The sequence below is a fragment of the Phaseolus vulgaris genome, chromosome 9 (genome assembly GCF_051622355.1).
Source record: "Phaseolus vulgaris cultivar YP4 chromosome 9, ASM5162235v1, whole genome shotgun sequence".
Classification (NCBI taxonomy): Eukaryota; Viridiplantae; Streptophyta; class Magnoliopsida; order Fabales; family Fabaceae; genus Phaseolus; species Phaseolus vulgaris.
This window is the reverse complement of record NC_143506.1, coordinates 16,604,519-16,626,026: the sequence shown is the minus strand read 5'-3', so window position 1 is coordinate 16,626,026 and position 21,508 is coordinate 16,604,519. Positions and strand designations below refer to the sequence as shown.

The 21,508-nt window shown below is 30.4% G+C and overlaps 2 protein-coding genes across 3 annotated transcripts; both read right to left on the bottom strand.

Annotated features, from left to right (window-relative positions):
* Positions 1 to 5,380: 5,380 nt before the first annotated feature.
* On the bottom strand, positions 5,381 to 10,302 carry LOC137820692 (protein PHOX1). Its single transcript, XM_068624882.2, has 3 exons — positions 7,975 to 10,302; positions 7,659 to 7,889; positions 5,381 to 5,699 (listed from the first exon to the last, which is right to left on the bottom strand). Exons 1-2 carry the CDS (start codon positions 10,013 to 10,015, stop codon positions 7,747 to 7,749), a joined length of 2,184 nt encoding a protein of 727 aa, XP_068480983.1. The 5' UTR covers positions 10,016 to 10,302; the 3' UTR covers positions 5,381 to 5,699; positions 7,659 to 7,746.
* Positions 10,303 to 12,267: 1,965 nt separating this feature from the next.
* LOC137823037 (calcium uptake protein, mitochondrial) lies at positions 12,268 to 15,899 on the bottom strand. Of its 2 annotated transcripts, XM_068628140.2 has the most exons (7): positions 15,579 to 15,899; positions 15,406 to 15,473; positions 14,467 to 14,690; positions 14,244 to 14,327; positions 13,662 to 13,875; positions 13,151 to 13,447; positions 12,268 to 12,663 (listed from the first exon to the last, which is right to left on the bottom strand). In XM_068628140.2, the coding sequence occupies exons 1-7, from the start codon at positions 15,862 to 15,864 to the stop codon at positions 12,448 to 12,450; spliced, it is 1,389 nt and encodes a 462-aa protein (XP_068484241.1). In that variant the 5' UTR covers positions 15,865 to 15,899; the 3' UTR covers positions 12,268 to 12,447. The 2 variants fall into 2 exon arrangements, with proteins under 2 accessions (XP_068484241.1, XP_090150855.1); XM_090294729.1 differs by lacking the exons at positions 15,406 to 15,473; positions 15,579 to 15,899 and having other exon boundaries at positions 14,558 to 14,692.
* Positions 15,900 to 21,508: the final 5,609 nt, after the last annotated feature.

The window sequence follows — 21,508 nt, the reverse complement described above, 5'->3', positions numbered from 1 at the left end:
CCATTTCAAATTCATATTCATTATTAGCCACCACTTCTAATTAAAATTTCATTGAAATGGCTTTAAGCCCTTATGATATAGAAACACATGGCAGTCCCACAAACATAAAAAGTGATGGGGGCAAAGTAACAAAAGGTAGTTGATGGTCCAAACACATAATCTCTATGCACTAAATGTACCCATACTCCTCCAAAACTTAATAGGCAGTACCAACCAAGTAGTCCCAAGCAAAATCAAACACTCACATGAATTAAAAGAAAGAATGCAGGTGCAGAATAAAACCTAAAACAAAAACTAGGTGCAGTTTTGTGATTATACTTGTCTCCCCTTCACTACCTCATGCCACAACCAAGCCCTTGCAAGATTCCAAGCTCTCTCCACAACAAGAAATCGGTGAAAGGAGAAATTGAACCGTAAATGCTAGAATGAAATAAGAAATACAGCAACAAACCAACCATGGAAGAAGAACTTGAACCCACACAAGCAAAAAAGAGGGAGAACAACCTACGAATTTGAAAGCATATGAAGGCATCAACATAAGAAGATCTACCAAATTTAAAGAAAGGGAAATAGAAATGAAGCAAAATCTTACCAAACTCAAACCGCAACTCGCCTCATCTTAAGCAACCTAGGGTTTTGAAAACTGGTGGTTTGCGAAAATTGGGGGTGTTGCGAATTTGGGGATTGAAGCTCAAGTTAGCTTACCTTAGGTTGGGGAAGAGAGTGAACGAACGCATTGAGAATTCTTCCGCACATACAAAACCACACATTAGGTTTACAATTTAAAAAAAAAAACTTTACAAAATTCGTATGTAAGTTTTGTATGTAATACACGTATGTAACAAAAAATTTCCCGCCTTAGCGCGCCACCCTTACGTACAAATTTTTTATACAAATTTTTTTATAAAAGCTATATATTGTTACATACGGAAAAAAACCGTATGTAACAAAAATTTACATACAAATATAATTTTGTATGTAAGGTCTATATGTATTTCTTGTATTACATACAAATTTATATCCATATGTAATTATCAACGGGTAATGACCAAATTTCTTGTAGTGTTTTATCTTAGTTCTTTATTTATAATACGGTATCAAAGCTCTTGTGATACAATCTCATTTACCCAAAATTTATTGGTCATATTTTGTGATACATGTTGCATATATTATAAACATGCTTCCAACACCTGTTTTAAATTATTCTTCTCTTCATGAAATGCTTTACAAAAATGCAGCAAATTTTAATGGATTAAAGGTGTTTGGTTCTTTATGTTATGCTAGCACTTTGTCAACAAATAGAAGAAAATTTGATCCAAGGGCATCAAAATGTGTTTTTATTAGTTTTAAAAGGGGGACAAAATGATATATTTTGTTGAATATTCAATCAAGAGAAATTTGTGTCTAGGGATGTCGTCTTTTATGAACATGTTTTTCCATATCTAAGGGTTCAAGATACTAGCAGTGAAACTAACAGTCCTAACATTTATGATCAAATTTCGTTTACTGAAGATCAACCTGTCTTGAGTCAGCCATCACAAACCATTCTTGCACCTTGTGATAATGTTGAAAATAACAGTGGTAATAACTGTGAGTCACACATTGAGGTTCCAAAACAAGTTTGTTCCCATATAGACCAAAACCTCAATGAAGATCCTAAAACAAAACAAATTGTGAATCAGATCAGCTTGTCTGAATGAGTACCAAGATAAAAAAAACCACCTGAGTATCTAAAGGACTATCATTGTAATCTTAATGTTTCCAATACATCTTCAAGAGTTAAATATCCTTTGAATTTTTATTTTTATTTTTGTCTTATAACAATTTATCACCTTCTTACACATCTTTTGTTATGTCTCTTTCTTCACATGTTGAGCCAAACACTTATTCTGAAACTGTGAAACATGACTATTGGAGAAAAGCTATACAATGTGAGATATCTGCTTTAGAGTCAAATCAAACATGGGAGACTACTATTCTGCCTAAAGAAAAAACAGTCATAGGTTGCAAATGGATATTCAAAATAAAATATAAGACTAATGGGAAAGTTGAAATGTATAAAGCAAGGCTAATAGCAAAGGGATACACACAAAAGGCAATGACTAACTTGATACTTTCTCTCTAGTAGCAAAGATGACCACCATAAGGTTGCTTCTTTCTCTAGCTTCTATCTATATATGGAATTGAAACAATTAGACATAAACAATGCATTTTTACATGGAGAGTGGAAAGAAGATGTATACATGATTGCTCCTCCTGGATTTATTTCTAGTCAAGCAGGACAAGTTTGAAAATTAAAAAAGGCTTTGTATGGTTTTAAGCAAGCTAGCAGAGAGTGGTTTGCCAAACTGTCATCCTTTTTGCTTTCTATGGGATATACTCAATCTATGAATGATTATTCCCTCATATCCTGAAAATCAAATAAGCAAGGAACAATATCAAATAGTTCATGTGAAGATTGAATATAGGACAATGGTCACTGTTACATGTGAAATTTAATGGCTAACTTATCTTCTTCAAGATTTCAAAGTTCCTTTTGAGAAATCGTCTCTTTTATATTGTGACAATAACTCAACAAGATACATTGCAGCAAAATCAATGTTTCATAAAACACATAGAAATAGATTGTCACATTGTTAGAGAAAAATTGAAGAAGGGTCTCATACATCTCCTTCTCATTTCTACCATAAAGAAATTGGCTGACATTTATACCAAAATCTTAAGTCCTCAATCTTTCAAGAGTATTTGTTTCAAGTTAGGTCTCATTAATATTTGCTCCCCAACTTGTGGGGGGGGGGGGGGGGGGGGGGGGGGGGGGGGGGCGCTAACAAAGGATATGGATATAAGGCTTCTAGAATATTCTCTTTGTACATATGTCTAGCCTTTATTTGTTTTTTCTTAATCTAGCCTTTATTGACTTTTTATTTTATATAGTATCTTTAACTACTACCTAGAATGAGTGTACTGCTTATATATATATATATATATATATATATATATTCAGACTCTTTGTTTTGATTGAATCAAAGAAAAGAAAATAGAAGAAATATTCATTTTCATATCCTTTATCTTCCTTTTTCTCTTTTGTTTTATCTCAAATCTTTATTTATAATAGTAAGTGAGTCATACATCTTGTAACATGTGGTCAAGCAATTGAAGGAAGTACTAAAGTCGTTGGTACCTTCCACAACTTCCATATAAATTTTTTCGAATTGAAGTTGTGTGATGGTGCCACGATTTCTTCAACAATTCAACACTAAAATCGTTTTTACCTCTCACGACTTCACTTAAATATTAATTAAAGTCGTTTTAACCCTACATGACTTCAATATGTAACCAAAGTCATCCCACTCTCACACGACTTCATCCTTATTGAAACAAAATTATTTCAGTTTTACACGATTTCAGTGTTGAGAAGTCGTACTAAAAGACATGACTTACATATATTTAAAATAATTTTACTCATTTCCATAATAACTCACCAAAATTACATATGCTACATAAATTTTCCTAATTTTCTATATCTTGGAATATTTAAGTTTATAGTACATAGTCCAATAGATAACATTAATTCATTTTATTTTTATTGAGATAGTCTATCGTTGGTGTTGTTACATCATTTATTGTTTACCATCTATTATTTCCACATTTTACTATTAATTACATATTGCAAAATTATATAAGCTAAGCAGTAAAATATTTTCTGTTCTTTTAAACTTACAATGTTAACGATAATATTTGTTCTTATACGTCCACAAATTTAGTATTGTTTTTTATATTCACTCCCTAAAAATTATAACAGAAAAATCATTTTTCGTCATTAATTGTTTTCGTAAGTGAACAGTAAGGAAATGAGGGACACACTTGAAACTAATGACTGGTAATGGTAACCATTTATTAAGCTAATTACGAATATTAAATATTATAGTTTTAATTTATGTTGAAGCATTTTGATGATGAATTGAATGTTTATAACTTTAACATTTGAATGATTGAAAATTCTGCATCTTGAAAGGAATAAGATAAGAATATTGTATCACATTCATTATTAGTTTTTCAAACAGTTTTTAAAAAATGTTCTAATAGATTTTTAGCACAACTTAATTAATTATAATTTAACATAAAGTAATTATAATAATTTTTATAATCGAAGTATTAATCAATTAATTTTCTAATATTTTCAAAATATCAATGCGAATTTAAATAAATATTCCTAAAATAATCAATTAAGTTTTTCCGATTAGTTTTCTAAAAATAACTAAAGAAAAAACAAGTAATACTCTCATAATTGTAACTCTCATTTGATGGATTATATGATAAAATATTTGATTGAATAATTGTGTTTTTAGATACAACGATAAATAATATAATTGATTATCATTAAGTTATAAAAAAAAATTTATAAATTATTTGTATTGTTTTCTTGAGTTTGCTAATTACATTTGATATAAAAACTCCAAGATCATGAGAAACATGTGTCTTACTTCTTTTGATAAAATTTTCTTATGAAGACAGTTAGTGATTTTAATTGTTATATACTTTGATTTTAATTTGTTGGATATTTGTCACTTTTTATTATTTCTTTCCAAAACTCTTCTGAATATTTTTATATTTTTTGTGGTATAATTTGCAATAGGTCATTTAAGTTGGTATCTCAAAAACATTATTCAAGAGATTGAATTCATATACTCTATAATTATATGTTTCACATGAAAAATATGTTTGAAATATAATTTCACAAAACAATACAAACAATCTCTTTTATATTGAATGAATTGTAACTACTCAATTTAAAATCGAGTAGATTTTAGTTAATATAAAATCTTTGGTATATTTGTTTTCTTACTCTTATCTTCTACTTTCTTTTTGATATATTTTTTTGTTTTTTATAAAATCAAATCTTCTTATTAAGTAGATCCATTTTTTTAAGTTGTAAGAGAGAATCAGGACTGTTTCTTCCTATCCCTCCATATCTTCTTCTTTCACCTCCATATATTTTCAAATTTCCAAAAATACCCCTATATACTATTCCGGATTACATAATCTGAAAGTCATTTTTCAAATTTGTAACTAGCTTTCGGATTACATAATCCGGAAGCCTTTTTTCATATGCATGATTAATTTTTGGATTACATAATCCGGAAGTCTTATTTAGCTTCCGGATTATGTAATCCATGAGTCTTTTTTTCAAAAGAGTTTTCGGATTACATAATCTAGAAACTACTATATGGGGTGACATAAGAAGGATAAAAATGTATTTTCATGTTGTGTATGGAGGTGGCAGAAGAAGATATGGAGGTGCAGGAAGAAACAGTCGAGAATCCGGGGTTGCTAACTATTTAGTGGTCATTCAAATATATAGAACAGGAAGAAAAAAAAATGATAAAAATGAAATACTATATTGTGATACTTGATATTCATAAATTGTTACATTACACCACCTAATCACTTACCAAATACACATTACAATATTAATCACAACCCTTTCTCACCTATAAAAAAAAACCTTTATATCCAATATACTGGTACACCCAAAAGAATGAAACCCCGCAGCAAATCCCTTCAAGTATAGAAACAGAATAAATATAACCAGGTTTTCTAGTCTGAAATCCCAACTAGTATAACACTGGCCTCAGAAAAAATAATCCAATCATAGCACCAAACAATGAGCTAAACAACTGTATGGAGAACAAAAATCCCTGCAAAAAAGGCAAGAAACCCCTTCAGAATATCAACCAACATCGATAAAAGGTAATTGAGCAAAAAGATAGAAAAAAAACATAGTTGAAGGTATATAATAATGTAATTTTATAACAATAAAAAAACAGCACAAAAGATTTTAAGATGGAAAATATTAAATGTTAAGGACAACTGTAAAATACTAAAACTATTCTTAACTTTTATTATTAGTCAATCCAGTACTCTTATATGTAACCCAAATATTAATATATTGTCAGTTAAAACAAAATGTAACTGAAGCTTTTCGTTACATAGTATAGCCAAAAGTTTCTTCCACCAGACAGGGAAGTGAGGGAACCGAATGAAAACTGGAAAATCTCTTCTTACAAATTGTTTGCTGGAGTCATTCATCTGGTAAATTAAGTGCAGTAGTAACCATGAACAGCTATATCAATCAAACAGTGACTCAAAACTATTATTGAATTGACTAAAGATAAGGACATTTCATAGTATATAGTAAATGCAAATCTCATTATAAGTTGATTTTATAAGGTTGAGTTAAACTTAAAATTTACTTTTTAATATGGTATCTTATCATAACTATTTAAAGTTTATCCTAACGAGAGTTGGTTGAGTTTATCACATCACTTTTCGTTGTCAAACCACCTATAATATATAATATCATACATGAATTGGCACATCTTTTAAAGATAAGAACATTTCATAATATATAAGTGAGTGCAAGGTTGAATTAGTCTTGACTTCTTAATATTATTAGTTTATAATACATATAAACATTAGCTACATTAACTATTGTGCATGTTTCTATGTTATTATAAAGTTTATATAATCCTACTAGACAAGAGCATATTGCACTTATCGAAGGTCAATAAAAACAATACATTGCCTCTTGCATATGATAGCCTAAGTTCCTCAAACACTAAGTCCATAAAACTGCCGAAGCAGTAGGTAGAATTGATTTTCTTGCTCGGAACTTCAGATATAACAAGGATGCTGGAACCCTTCGGCATAAAAGCTTGGCTTGAAATGAAATAAAAAGCCGATTAGGAAGAGACTGTGAGGAGGGACAGAACATGGATAATCATTAGGTATGCAGGACCATGTCACAGCATATAAAATCCCCTAGTTTTTTTTTATTTCCTTTTCCCCCTCTGAACAAACACTTTCTGTTTTTGATATTCTTTCTTCTATTTTATTGTATGGAGTGCCACTGTATCAAAATTCATTGGCAATGCCACTTGGTCTCCAATGTTATTTCTGGAAGAAGGATTCTCCTTTCCTCAGAAGTTGTACACAATTTTTTCCCTGATGTATTACATGAATTTGTTTCTCAATTCTCACTGCAAACTCAACAGAAACCCACGCATGATAATCATTTTCTCAGTAATACCGAATGCCATGGTAATCTGCAGACAAGTCTAAATGTTTGGGTGGGGGGTTGGAGGCACAACCAATGCCTTACCCTGATTCTAAACAAACACAGAAACATCTTGGACAGTAGAAAGTCATTCACCTTCAATTGTGGTGGTAGGTAACTGACACCTATTATTATCTATTTGTCATGGTTATTCAGCCAACTCATCTTGATACCTTCTTAGTTTGTTGGCAATTATAAAAGAAGATTAAGGTTTGGCTTACAGACGCAAATTGATATACATGGGAAAAAAACTACAATTTCTAAGATCTTTCCTGCCACAAATAGAAATAACCTCAGTAGTGTTTTGAATATGCAAATCATGAACAACAATTGAAACCCCCCCTCTACCCCATTCAAAACATGAATAAATCATGCCAACAGAAAACATCTACCCGGCTAGTCTAGCATCCCGTTGTTCATGAAACAACAATTTCAGTTATAAACATAAACTTTCAAAAAATAATTAACTGCTGTTGGAAGAAGATCTTCTGTAAGAGGAGCACAGAAAACAAAATTGTAGAACACGTATGATCTCACTTACCCGTCTTAAAATGGGATGAAGACAGCTTAAAGAATACCAAGACAAAAGAAATCATGCCTCTGAAGAATTTTAAACTATAGAAGAAAACTTAAAACTGCTCCAAGATGGAATGAAGTTTAGGAACACGCCGACGAAACAATGGTTCAAGTCGAAATGATGGATCACCAAACTGCCACCCCTGAGCATCGTACATCTCATTCCATGCCTGTACTATCTCATCAATTTTGAACCCTGTCATTAAGAAGAATGGATTGTTAGCTATCAGTAATCCTAAAATATTTATTTTAAAGGAATATCACATTTGTCCATCTCATACCTTCAAGTGCTGTTTCATTTGAGCAGTGATTCTTTACAATGAAAGCAATATCTGTTCCAGAAGTTCCAGCCAGTTCAAACTTTTCAACTGCAACCTCCAAACATTCCTCCCATGTGGGAAGGCCAAGCTTATATTCCACAACAGAACGTTCATACAACAAGGTTCCCCATAGAAGGTGTATCTGAGACCTCATCTTTGCAGCCTGCTTTGAAGCTTCATCATCAGAAACATCTTTGACAAGACCATCCAACCCCATTTTCTCTAACTGTTCTCTATACTTATCTGATTTGGATATTCCATTCAAACGCTGCTCCTCAGCCTCCTCCCACATCAAGATGCCTTTCTCCATGCTATCCTCTGCCTTGTTATAAAGTTGTAGAACCTCTTCAGAAAAGCCAGCATCTGAGTCCTTGCATGCCAATGCATAACACCAGCACAGCCTTGCTTGCTCAAACTGCTGATGCCCAAGAGCAAGATATCCATCGTAGAAGTCAGGTTTGATTTTCAAGGCTTCTTCATATCTCATTTCTGCTTTCTCGTACTCCCTTCGTGCCAACTCATATGCAGCTTTTATATGTTCCAAGGAAGACTCTCTGGTCCCATCCTCCGAAAAAGAACCTTGGTTCCTTGCCCTGGACATTTGAACACTTCCCCAATTAAACAGTGCCAAGGCAGCCATCTCTTGAAATTTATCAGCAGCAATTCCAAAAAGTTCTTGAGCCTCAGTGCTTGCTACCGTATCCTCCATCGCTTCTCCGTACAGCTTCATTGCAAACTCATGAGTATCTAGATAAGAATCTGACTCAAACCCTACATGGTTCTTGAACAGCCTTGCAAACTGGAGAAGCCAATCCTCCACAGCAAGTATCCTTTTTGCAGCATCTTCATCTCTGCCTCCTTCCATACCCGTATTCTCAACACCATCATTTCTTTTTCCACCATCCCTTTGCACCTCATCCCCGTTGGTTGTTGTTCCATCATAAGAAGGTTCTTGATCTGGACTGACCTCGGTAATATAAAGCCTAAACGATGTCTTCTCAGGAGCAGACTTTTCAGCTAACCTCAGTTCATCTGTAGTAGTGATAGTAACCAAATCACCTTCTTTATCCTTATACTTGACAAGAACTCCCTTCAAACCCGGAAACCGGTCCCTAGCTATATCCCTCACCAACTTCGCACTACAATTCACGGGTAAGTGAGCCCACCTTATATCTTCTCCAAACACCAACTTGACGCTCCTCGTGATCGTGACAGGTTTTTCTTCCTCCACAGGTTCGACTTCCACCACCTTTTTTTCGTGCTCAATTGCTTTTGAATCCACCTTTTTTTCGTGCTCAATTGCTTTTGAAACCACCTTGCTTTCTTGCCCAATTGTTTTAGAAACCACCTTTTTATCCTCAACAATAACACCCAGGTTTTCCTTCACAATCACCTTGTCCTCAATTTTTTTACCTCTCTTTTTCTTCAGTTTTTGCGAAGAATGAGAAGGAGAGTGATAAACGGTGGTATCAAAAGCCATCCTTTTATCATCAACAGAGACCCCCTTTTCTTCCCTTGACTTCGTGAGACTCTCGAGAGATTCCAACGCTGTGAGATTATTTGGCTCCATGCTCAAAACAAGATTGACATCCCTGAGCGCCAAATCAAGGCGATTAAGCTCACGATAGCATGTGGCTCTTTTCAGAAGAGCTTTGCTGTACTTTGGAGACACTTCCAGCGCCAAATTGCATTCGTGAATGGCTCGAGGGTATTCCCCGAGACCCAATTGCATGTAACACGTGGCCATGTTAGTACGAAGGTGTGCGACATCTATGTGGTTCTTCGGAAGCAGCTTCAGTGCCTTCTCGTACTTGAGCATAGCGCCTTCGTGGTCCTTCTTCTGAAACAATTTGTTACCTTCTTCCCTGAACTCTTGTGACATGTTAATGAACATTGCCGTGTCTTCATCGAAAGCTTTGGAGGACTTGGCAGATTTGGCGTGTGAATTTGCAGCACCCGGAGTAGCATCGATACCCTTCTTCTTCCCTGTGGGTTTTCCCATTAAGAACCAAAGGAAGAGTCCGAATCAAGATTCGAGAAAGAGAAATGAATGAAGGAAGAAAGGAAAGGATACAAGTAGGTGAAAAGGGAGAACTGAATTGAACGGTTGGTCTTCTGGGAACGAATATGTTGAGCAGAGAAAATTGTGAAGAACAGAACAACAGTGATTGCGGCACTACAGGTTAAGTCATGTTTATTGCATAAGCACTTATCTCTAGGGCTTAGTTTGGCCCAGGTCAACGCTGTCACAAGGATACAAGTTTCACTTCTGTACATACTTGGAGATACATTGGGTTATTTAATAAGAAAAAATTATTTAATTGAAATAGATTTTGGTTTTAAATGAAAAATAAATTTTAAACTGTCATTACAATATTTGTAAAAATGGTTAGTCTGACTTTTTAATTTGAACATACTGATTTTTTTTCCATATCCCTTCATATTTTAAAACACTAAATATTTTAAATTATTTAATACTATCTCTTTAAATTTATAAATTATAACTTTTTATACCCATGGTGAATGTGTGATAATAACATTATTTAACTTTTATACAAAATTATTTAAATTGATATAAATGGAGGTATAAGTATACAATATATCTATTATAAAAAATAAAAATAAGATATAAATTCTTACCCATCAAATCTTAACCTAAAAAAAATCATGAAATAGAAACCAATTTTTAGACATCAAAATAATTAATTGCAATAGTAACTAAATTAGATACCAAATTTAGAAACTAAATAATTGGAACTATTTAACAATAATAGAAACTAATTTAGAAAATAATTTTTTTTTTAGTTTTTAAATTGTTCTCTTATTTAGTTATTATTGTAACTAATTATTTTAGTTTCTAAAAATTGGTTTCTATTTCATGATTTTCTTGTAGTGTTAATGATGAAATAAAATTTTACATTATAACTAGAAAAAAATATACTTAAACTTGCTTCTGGAATCTGGCCAATTCCTTCTTATGTATAGTATTGAGCAATTAAAAAACAATTGAAAAATTATTTTGACAAACACCTTTTCTATAAAAAAAATCATTACAATTCATTTTAATAATAAAATATTTAATTAAAATATAAATTAATTTATTTAATAAAATGATAATAATAACAATAGGTATAAATTACTTGAATAAAGTTTTTATGCTTATCCATTAGTTTAACTAAATACTATATGTATTAATAATGTAGAGAGCAATTATTATTAGTATTTTTTTTAAGAAATGATCAATTTTTTCTTAAATTTTCTAATGTGTTGTTGATTATAGTTTATAATGTTGTGTGATCTTTGATTATTTTTTTTTTTTAGTGTTGTATCTATAAAAGATACTCTGATGTCTAAGTTAGAGATATCTCTGATGTAGGTGAGTATAATAAATATTGTTTAATGCATACTTTTGTATTGGTTAGTGTGTTTATCTATAGGATTGTAATGGACATCTTACTCGGTCGAAATTAAGGTTAAGTTAACCTTAGAATTTTAGATAAAATTTCTTATTGTGATTACGTTAATTATTTTGTGTTGGATCTTTGTCATCCAAGAGATAATTAGTAAGTGATAAGTATTTTTTATTTAAAATTAAAAAAGTAGAAAATGTATAGATTTAATAGCTTTAAAAACATTTTTTAATTGTAAATTTATTATTTTTTATAATAATTATCTAAAAATGTACTAATAATGATTTATAATTAAAAATATTATATAATACTGTACATATTCATTCAACTTATATTTGTACTATTTCACTTTATTTTAATTCTTGTAATTTTGAATTAGTTGGCTTTTTTCCACTTTGTTTGCTATTAATTTTATTTGAGTGTTTAAGTTTTCTTTTGCATTTATATTTTTTTTCCTAATCAATCAAATAGAAGAAAAAGAAAAAAAAATCTTTTCATTTTCATTTCAACTACACAATCTTGAATTATTTTTTTCATTCTTTTTCTTTCATTCTAGTTTCTGTACTATCATTTTTTTTACTTTTTTTTCTTTGAAAACTCAACAAAGTGTTGGTTGAGCTTAGGTAGTTAGACAGAAGACGCCTGATTTGTTTTTTCTTGTTTTTTGAGACATGCATGTCATGTAATTACTCGTTAGTACTTTTTTTTTCAATAGCTATTTTTAGCTTTAGTTGACTGAGATGTGTAACTGTTGTAGTTTGTTGTTAATGTTTTTTCTCTTTATATCTTAAGATAAGTGACATATTTACATGTAGTTTGACATATGTTAATTGAACCACATGCTTACACATTTACAACAAACCATTCTTAAGATAGGTGAAAATCATTATTCACAGGAATTCTCCAAAAAAAAAATTTTTTTAAATTGAAAGAATTTTACACAGCTGAGGTATGTCTACTGTCTAAGAACTAACAGTTCTGGACACTGCCTACTGTGCTGTGTTGCGTGTAACCTAAACCAAAATCAGGAAAACAACCGTGAAGAAGGAGAGGTGTTCCTACACTTCCAGCAGCATGACAAAAAACCCATGATTCCTGTCTCCGTGGTTTGAGCAATGTCTCTTTCTCGATGTTGTAGCACTCTAACAAACTCCTCTGTACTCAGGCTACCATCCCCATTTGCGTCAAACAAATGGAAAACAATCTCAATCACATTGTCCGAGAGAGATAAACCGCAAACCTGTAATTGAACAATCAAAACATACCAATTTATTAAAGACATTTTAAGAAGTTGGTATAAAGAAATCAGAAACACTCTAAGCAAATTCATAACAACCACTGGATGGTTTCAAAATCATTGATGAGAATATGAAGGACTTGAAAGTAAAGAAAAAGGGATTCAAAAGTTAGAACTGATAAATTGTTGGTTTTCCAATCTGGGTTATACTCTGCACTTTAAATAGGCCACGCCACATCCTCAACTTTGTCACCATATTCTTGACAAAATGAGGTAGAACATTGTGGCACTCTTTCTAACACCTATATCCCATTTTACATAATCTATAAACTTGATTCAAAGTGAAGTCTCTATCATAGAATTGATACAAAATATATGATAAGCCACCAGTATTTCTGGATTCTCTTTTCTTTTTGTTATAAAGGATTTCTAAAAGTTACCCCTATAATAATTTTTTTATTGAAATGAGCAAGAAATCAAAAGGTCGTACATGTGATGCAGCTCGCTGAAAATCATCTCTTGTTAACAGGCCTTGTACTTCAGCAAAACTGAAAATGGCCAACGAAAATGGTAATAACTTTTTCCGCAGCTCGGAAAAGTTTTTGAACTCCTCAAATGTAATGCGTACATCCTTAAACCGCGGATCATTGCTCAATTCATCAACTAGTTTAAGCAACCTGCCTAGATGACTCAAGTCAGCAGAAGCAACAATGGAGTGTGCAAAGTCCTTGGCCGATATAGTTTTTCGAGATTTGTAATCATAATGAGCAAACTCCAACCTCACAATCTATACACATAATATTATAATTAGTCTTCATGGATAATCAATCGAAAGTCAATAAAGAAATGAAACTCATCCAAAAAAAAGTTAAAGGCTTATTTGATCCTAATAATTATCACTTAGAAACTAGTTGTTTTTAAGTTATAGGAGCAATACATTTCAAGTTATCCGGTTAAATCACAACTGCATATGTAAGGCAAAGAAGCAACTAGAGACATACTTCATCATGCAAGTCTCTTATAAACTGAACAAATTTATCATGCTTTAGGCGTCCCTTTCCATCTTTACCAAATAAGTATTCCACAAGCCCTCCATTCTCTTGAGAAGCATTGGCCTTTAGACCAGTTCGTCTTCCATCCCCATGGTGAACACCTTGTCTAGTATGAGATTGCAGTGATTGCATCACTTTCTTGAATTCTTCCTTATCTATCTCTCTGGAAATGGAAAAAACTAATTAAGGGCCCTAGGAATGAAGAACAAAATGGGAAGAGTTATCACCCACAAGAACATCAAATCAAATTTAAGATGCAACAAGAATTATGACACTGTAATAGGATAATTTTTTGTCTCTTTGATTTGATGCCATTAATAAACAGTCTACTAGCAATTATATGATGATTAACAGATTATTAGCAACCAGCATGTTTAGAACTGACCATATGGTTAAAAATGTTAAACATGTAACTTATTGTGCAAGAAATAATCACAGTTTACAACATACCAAGTTACTAACACGGGCTACTAGTGTAATCTACAGAATATGATTGATAATTCATTGAAAGAAGGTAGCATGAGCACTTACCCGTCATTATCCCTGTCAAACATTTTAAATGCTGCGGAGAAGCTTGATTCTGGGATGCTAAGCAGAGTTACAAAGAAGATATACCTGTACCAGTTAAAGTGAGACCATTATGTAAACAGAGAAAAAAAAGACAGAGGGTAATAATTAGTTTACACCCTACTCTCTGATCTAAACAAAGTCCAAGTCTTCCATAAGCACAATGAATACAGGTTACAGAACTCACTCTTGAAAGGATATAAGTTCATCGTTGTCTACATCAAAAAGCATAAAAAAATGCGAAGGGGAACAACACAAATGGCCAGGACTTCTTTCACCTTTCAAGTATCCCTCTCTTACTATGTTAGATTCTGATGGAGGGAAAACAGGAACAACTGCTCGCATTAGGTCCACAGGTTTCATGACTATCTCTCCTTCTGGAGTATGACAAGATGCAAAGTACTCAAAAACCTTAAATACAGAAGAGTAGAGTTTGTCAGTATAAAGATCTTTCTTAAAACAGGGTCTTACAGTCTTGATGTTTGTTCGTTTCAGTGTCTGTAAAACTGATTTTGATTGAAACTAATTTTGAAGTGCAGCCACTAGATTTTTTTCTCTTCAGAAGCAAGTCAACACTTAAACTCAGTATAAAATTTTCTATTAAACACAAAAGCCATCCAAAGTGCACGTTTGGTTTAATGTATATATGATTGACATTAAGCATAAATTAAAAATAGTAGGTTCTACGCATTTTTATTCTATTGATCTTGCATTTTTATTCTATTGATCTTAACATGCCACTCATGCAAGTATTTGATGTGAAAACAAATACAAACAACTTTGTTTGACCTCAAAATATATTTGAAGAGTTTGAATAAACTCTCTACGTCTAAGTCAAATGCGTAAACATTTATTTAAAATCACATTTCTTGGTATTTCAACATAATTTGAATAATCCAACACAAATTTTAACGTAGCTTGAAGTGTTAATGTATTATTCCAAAGAGAAAAGCATATCTCGAATTATCAAATTTAAAGAAACATCGAACTATTTATCTTGAATTGGCTATGCATAAATGGTTTTATACAAGAATGCAGGTAGTGCAATTAGGCAAGTCTCAACATGCTAGCTATACATATATACAAAGAAAATGATGCGCTTGAAAAGTAAAAGAGATAAAAACACCTTTTGGGGTGGACTATGCAACCGAAGGCGCTTCTCATAGTTGAAGAAAACCTTGGCTCTGTACGCATCTGCAAGAAAACAGAAAGTACGTTTAGTCTTCTAGTACTAGCTGTAAAGATTAAACGAAAACATTTGGGGGGAGAGGTAAATCGTTTGGAAAGGAAAAAAGGTACCTCCAAAAAGAAAACCATGAGTAGTTTCAGGAAGGGATGATTTTTCAGAGAATGACGGTGAAGAACTGCGAGGGGCATTGTTTAAGAAAGGGAATTCGAAGGGTGAAGTGGGTGGGTTGTAGCAATATAAAAGGGCAAGAGCAGAGGCTACGCCTACAACAATGGTTGAACCTGAACCCCACTTGAAATTGGGACGTGGATTGGGAGAAGAGGAAGTGGAGAAATTTAGGGTATGGAAGCGTTGGGTGAACTGAGAGAATCTCCGGAGAGTGGAAAAGGAAGGCATGATGAAGTGCTCAGAAGAGAAGAACCGGACCGTGTTTTTGCTTTACTTCTTCTTCTTCTTCTTTTTGTAATGCCTAGCCAAGGCGCCAAGCCAAGAATCACAGCCAAAGATAGATCCTGTCCAACTAACTTTACCTCCAGCCAAGATTCTGCTCATCACAACCATCCATCTGTTAATCCACATCAATCCGACAGTAAGAAATCAGAAAGAAAATACAATCAACGGTCCAGATCTTCTGACTAAGAACGCCCTGCTGTAGAGTGACAACAGAGAACATCTATTATTACCCGTACAAACTGTTTCTGTTTTTTGTTAGTTCAGAAACAGTTATAACTGGAAGCCCACCTTCCAGCATATGGGCTATGTGCTTTGGTTGCAAAATTCATATTATTCCAATTTTACATATTATTATGAAATATTTTCGTTATTATCTTAATTTTAAATTTTATAAAATATATGTGTGCATGTAATGGAGAGAGGGGTGAAGAATAAGTAACAAGTCGTTGTTTTTGAGTTACACTGAGCTCAGAAATTTTAGATAAAGTTTTACATTCAAATTTTGTAGATTAAAAAGTAAAATATATAACTTAAAGAAAAAACCACACTACAGATAATAAGTGAGATCTTTCAGTGTAAATTAATTACGAATAAAGGTCATAAATACTTCATGTTTATAACATAGTTATGAAAAAATTTCACATTAAAGTTAAACACAAAGTTTTAAATATTATATCATAGTAGTCTTGCTATAGGTTAATATTTTTAACTTATTATTTTATTACAACCTCTTACATAAATATGCATGTAATCACTTCAACTTATTTTTCTATACTCATATTTATTTTCTTACTCATCAATTTCTTGTTTATTTACCCATTTTAGTATCAGAACATTATCTGTACTTATTTTTATTATTGTTATTATATTAGGTCACGTGCCAATAAAATTAGAAACTTTGACTCATTGAGTTAAACTCATAGACATCTACAATTATGATAAGAATACGCTCTAGATCTATTTTTTTTATAATATATTTTGTTCTAAAATATAATAAATTGCGTTGTGAAACCTAAAACATATTTTAAATAAAGCATGTATTCCTTCAAAATAAATCATCTTTCAAAACTAATGTTTTTTTGTGGATTGGGAAAATTTGAAGGAATAGAAAATAATTGATTTGAGAAGAGAGTAAAAGAAAAGTGGGATTATTTGAATTAAGGTGAAAAAATGGAAAGTGTGAAGAGAAATGAAGAAAAAATTTATAAAAGTTTTCTTGAAATTCGAAATTTTAATATTTTATAATTGATAAAAAGATAAGATTGATATTTTAATATTTTAATATTTTTTTAATTGATAAAAAAATGAATACAATTTTTTCTTGCATTTAAAAATAATTAAAAATATAATTTATTTATTTGTACATTCTAGTTGTTTGTAATTAAAACATTATTTTCAATACTATCTAAGAATTGACTTTTGTAAGGACCGAGAAAAATAATTTTAGAGTAAAATTGATATAATTAAAATGGTACTGGAATATTATATTATTAAAGTTAACCGAACATATAAATATAGAAATTCAGTTATTTAGGTTTCATTTTAAAAGAATCATCATCTTCCTAAAAACTTTTTCATTTTCTCTGTCTTCTCCTTAAAATTATGACATTCTCGCTCATCAGTTTGACAATCGGAGTTCGTCATTGGACTCCTAGCAGTGAACTCTACAAGATTTCCCGATCAAAATCTTAGATAAAATAAGTTCATTTTTGGCTCATTTTCCTTTGAGTTAGTTTTGATCTTATTAGGTTTGCCTTTAGTTTAATCTTGCATGTGATGCTTTTATATTCAGAAGTAGTCTCTGTTAGCTTAGGATCCTAGTGGTATAGTTAGATTTGTGATCAGGATTCTTTGGTGCAAGTTAAGTGACCTTTAAGCTTTTGGTAGATTTGGAGCTCTTATTGGGTATCTATCTGCTCAAGTTCAGGTAATGGAAGCTAGTTTTAAATTTCTAATAGAACCTTAGGCTATAAGATCTGGATATGGAGGTGACGTGGTCACCAGTCTCGAATGTTCTTGCATGATTGTCTTTTTTAAGAGTAAAGTAATATATTGAATGAAAAGGTTGATTTTGAATATTATGCAGTGATTTTTAAGGTGAATAAGTTGATGAAAGTGTTGTGATTGAGAATTGAAAATGGTTGAATGGTCATATAAATGAGTTGAATTGTATTTGTATAGTTTGTTGAATTACTTAAAATGTGATGTTTGATGATAATTGGTTGTTTGACTTTAGATGATGTTTGATTTAGAAAGCATAAATGAGTAAGAATTGTCAATTTTTAATGTGTAGATTATTAAAATTATGAGTTGAATGATAATTGATTCAGGAATATAATAGGATTATGCATATTTCTCTGCATATCTCACTCAAGCGAGAATAAAAATGAAAGATAGGGTGCTCTCGGATCCATTCTCTCTCAAGCGAAACCTAGGATGAAATTTTGTGTGTTCTCGGGTTGAATCTCGCTCAAGCGAGAGAATTTTTGCTTGAACGAGAATGGGTCTCGCTCAAGCTAAACTCTCTATAAAAAAAAACTAAAATTTTATATTTGCTTTTAAAAGGTTGTTTTATTTATTTTTCTATAGTTTTACTTATAAATAATGTAAACTTTTAATTTATGTATATTTAATTGAAAAATTCGTTAATTAGATATTTATATGATTGGTAAATGAATTGTTGTGTTTTGGAAATTCTAAACTTTGGTATGATTTGGTTGTTTGATGTTGGATATTGTGAGATTCAGAATATGAATTTTAATCAAGACATAGTATTCTCAGTAAAGAAAATACCGTGTTAAGATTTTTAGAATGTGCATTGACTAGAGATTCGTCTAGAAGGAGATATCCTAACTCTCCTAAGATAATGAAATCATATAGATGAAGTTATTCAAGTGGTGAGAGTCGAAAGAGATTCATATGAATGGGTAAGTTGTTTGAAAGATAACTAAATTGACTTGTTATATGAGTTAACCCTGTCATACTAGGAGAGAGATGATATTCAGATTATTTATGCGTATAGTTGTGTAGATTTCACAGTGATATAGTATGACAAATGTAGATCTCTGAGTCTAAGTCAACATAAGAGAGTCTTCCGAAAGTAAAGTCAAGTGTCTATGTGTTATGAGTCAGTAAAAGTCTGACATGTGAAAGATGAATTATGAATTTTAATAGACACTTGACGGTTTGAGAATTTGTATGAGATTTTGATTAATTATGTTTATTAATTTGAAATTGAAATTATATAAAAAAAATTATATAACTAACTTATCCTTTGTTTTGTTTTGTGTTTGTTTTCTTTAATCTGTGATAATCGTGTTAATTTACACAGGAGCAGATAAAGTTGCAGGTGATAAAGCTCCTTAGTGAGCAGCCAGAGGAACAAATGTACGTCTTTATTCTGAATGTTTTGTTTGTAATCTTTTGTGTATATATTAAAATTAAATTCCTAAGAAAAGATATATTTTGAGATACAATAGTAGATAATAGATAATAGTATATATTCATATGTAAATTATATATTTCTTGTTTTACTTTTATTTTATTATATATGGTTAAAAATTAGGATGTTCCAACCTCAAAAAAGAAAATTATGTACAATTTTTGGAACATTAAAATTTTTCAAAAGTATTTTTAATACTAAAAAAAAATTTAATATTTGTAATTATAAAATATGTGAGAAAAAAATTAAAATGCACTCAATTTTATATAAGTTAAAGTGAAATCAGTCCATAAAATATGTGTGCAAGGAATATTAAATGGAGTACGATACAATGCAGAGTATGTAAAAATAAAATTATATTAAAATAATGTCTCAAAAAATAATAATAATCATAAAGTTAAATACCTATCATTCAAAAAAAGTTGTAAAAATTATGAAGTTGATGTTGTAGTATTGATACTACTCTTAATTCTGAATTGTCGCTGGAGTTCAAATATGATCCTTGTTGTAATAAAATATATAGTTAAAAATATATATTATTAAATAAAATAAATTATATTTAAATATTTATAATTAAAACTTTTATTAAAATTAATTTTAAATTTAAATAATAATTTTTTATAATTAATATTATTACTATATAAGTTTATTTTTATTATGAATAAATATTTTTATTTTTATTATATTATAATTTTATTTTTATTTTTATTAATTATTTTATTTTTTATTAATAATATTATTAAATATTTTTTATATTAAATTTAAATAATTTTTTTTTATAATTAATATTACTGTTACATAATTTTTTTATTATAAATGATTATACTATTTTCATTATATTATATTTTTTATGTATTTTTATTAATAATATTTAATATTTTTATTTTATTAATATTATTTTTATTTTTATTATATTGTATTATCAATTATATTATACATATATATAGATAGATATATAATGGATTATAATATAGGTGTAACATATAATATAATTAATTATATATATAATATAATTAATTATATTTTCTATATTATATTTTATATAATAATAATAAATAATATATGTTTAAATTAATTTAATATTCAAATATACTTTTTAAAATAAATTATTATATTTAGCAAAATGTTATAAAATTTAAATTAATAACATAAATGGCTTATTTTATATATTTATAAATATGAATTTATTAAAGAAAATAAAAAGTAAAAAAATTGAAATCAATATTAATTTCTATGCTTCAAAAATTTTCAGATTTTATATTACAAGATATAATTAATATAAATAAATAAATTATTCTTTAAAAACACAATGATAATAGGTTATTCAGTTACGTATCATATATAATAGATTATTTTTCTCATAAACGGTGTTACTTGATTTATGTATCAAAGATAACCGATTATCTTATAAAAATAGTATATAATTAATTATATAATGATGTTAATTGATTTGTCTTTTTTTTCATTTTTTTTTCTCCATCAAATTTTATCTCAATAAACACACTGAAAGAAATATGAAAGCACCATGAATCACCACTCCACTAGTATCTCAGTGTAGTATACATGTAGCAACTTGCATTTCTTTAAAAGAATCTTTGGATGCAAAATGAGAGCAACTGCATAACTTCACATATACTACTGGATTTCTATAAGTAACGAGGAACTGTTTTTCTTATTCCCAAATTTTTCCTTACATATAAATTTATTCCACAAATCTATTCGGATATCCAATATTCACCTGATTAAGTGTTAAAACAACATCTAATTTGTTTTTAATTTGTTTTCTTAAATTACTTTCTTTAGGACAAAAAATGGAAACTTATTTATTACTATTGGAAAAAGAAAGAGCATAAGTTGCGCGTCGTGTGTGATGAACCGAAAACGATGCATGCCGAGACTTCTACTTGGAACCCTAATGCAACGCCAACACAAAACACAGATTGAAGGAAACAAGAAAGAAGAAAGAGCATAAGAAACCCTAACACAGAGACGCAGAGAATGAAGAGAAAGTAATGAAAGCAAAATATTACTCTTAGTGTTAAAAAAGGTTGCAAGGAAAACTATATAAAGGTGAGGTGCAAAAAGTATGATGGGCCTGAGAACCACATTCTGCCCAAAAGTCCAAAAACACTATAGAACATATAT

Bases quoted from the DNA above. Each gene is read 5' to 3' on its own strand.
- LOC137820692 (XM_068624882.2), bottom strand. From the start codon at position 10,015: ATGGGAAAACCCACAGGGAAGAAGAAGGGTATCGATGCTACTCCGGGT. The intron at 7,890-7,974 runs GTATGAGATGGA...TCTTAATGACAG, and splicing joins AAATGAAACAGCACTTGAAG to GGTTCAAAATTGATGAGATA.
- LOC137823037 (XM_068628140.2), bottom strand. From the start codon at position 15,864: ATGCCTTCCTTTTCCACTCTCCGGAGATTCTCTCAGTTCACCCAACGC. The intron at 15,474-15,578 runs GTACCTTTTTTC...GTTTTCTTGCAG, and splicing joins TCATGGTTTTCTTTTTGGAG to ATGCGTACAGAGCCAAGGTT. The intron at 13,448-13,661 runs GTATGTCTCTAG...TTATGTGTATAG, and splicing joins TAAGAGACTTGCATGATGAA to ATTGTGAGGTTGGAGTTTGC.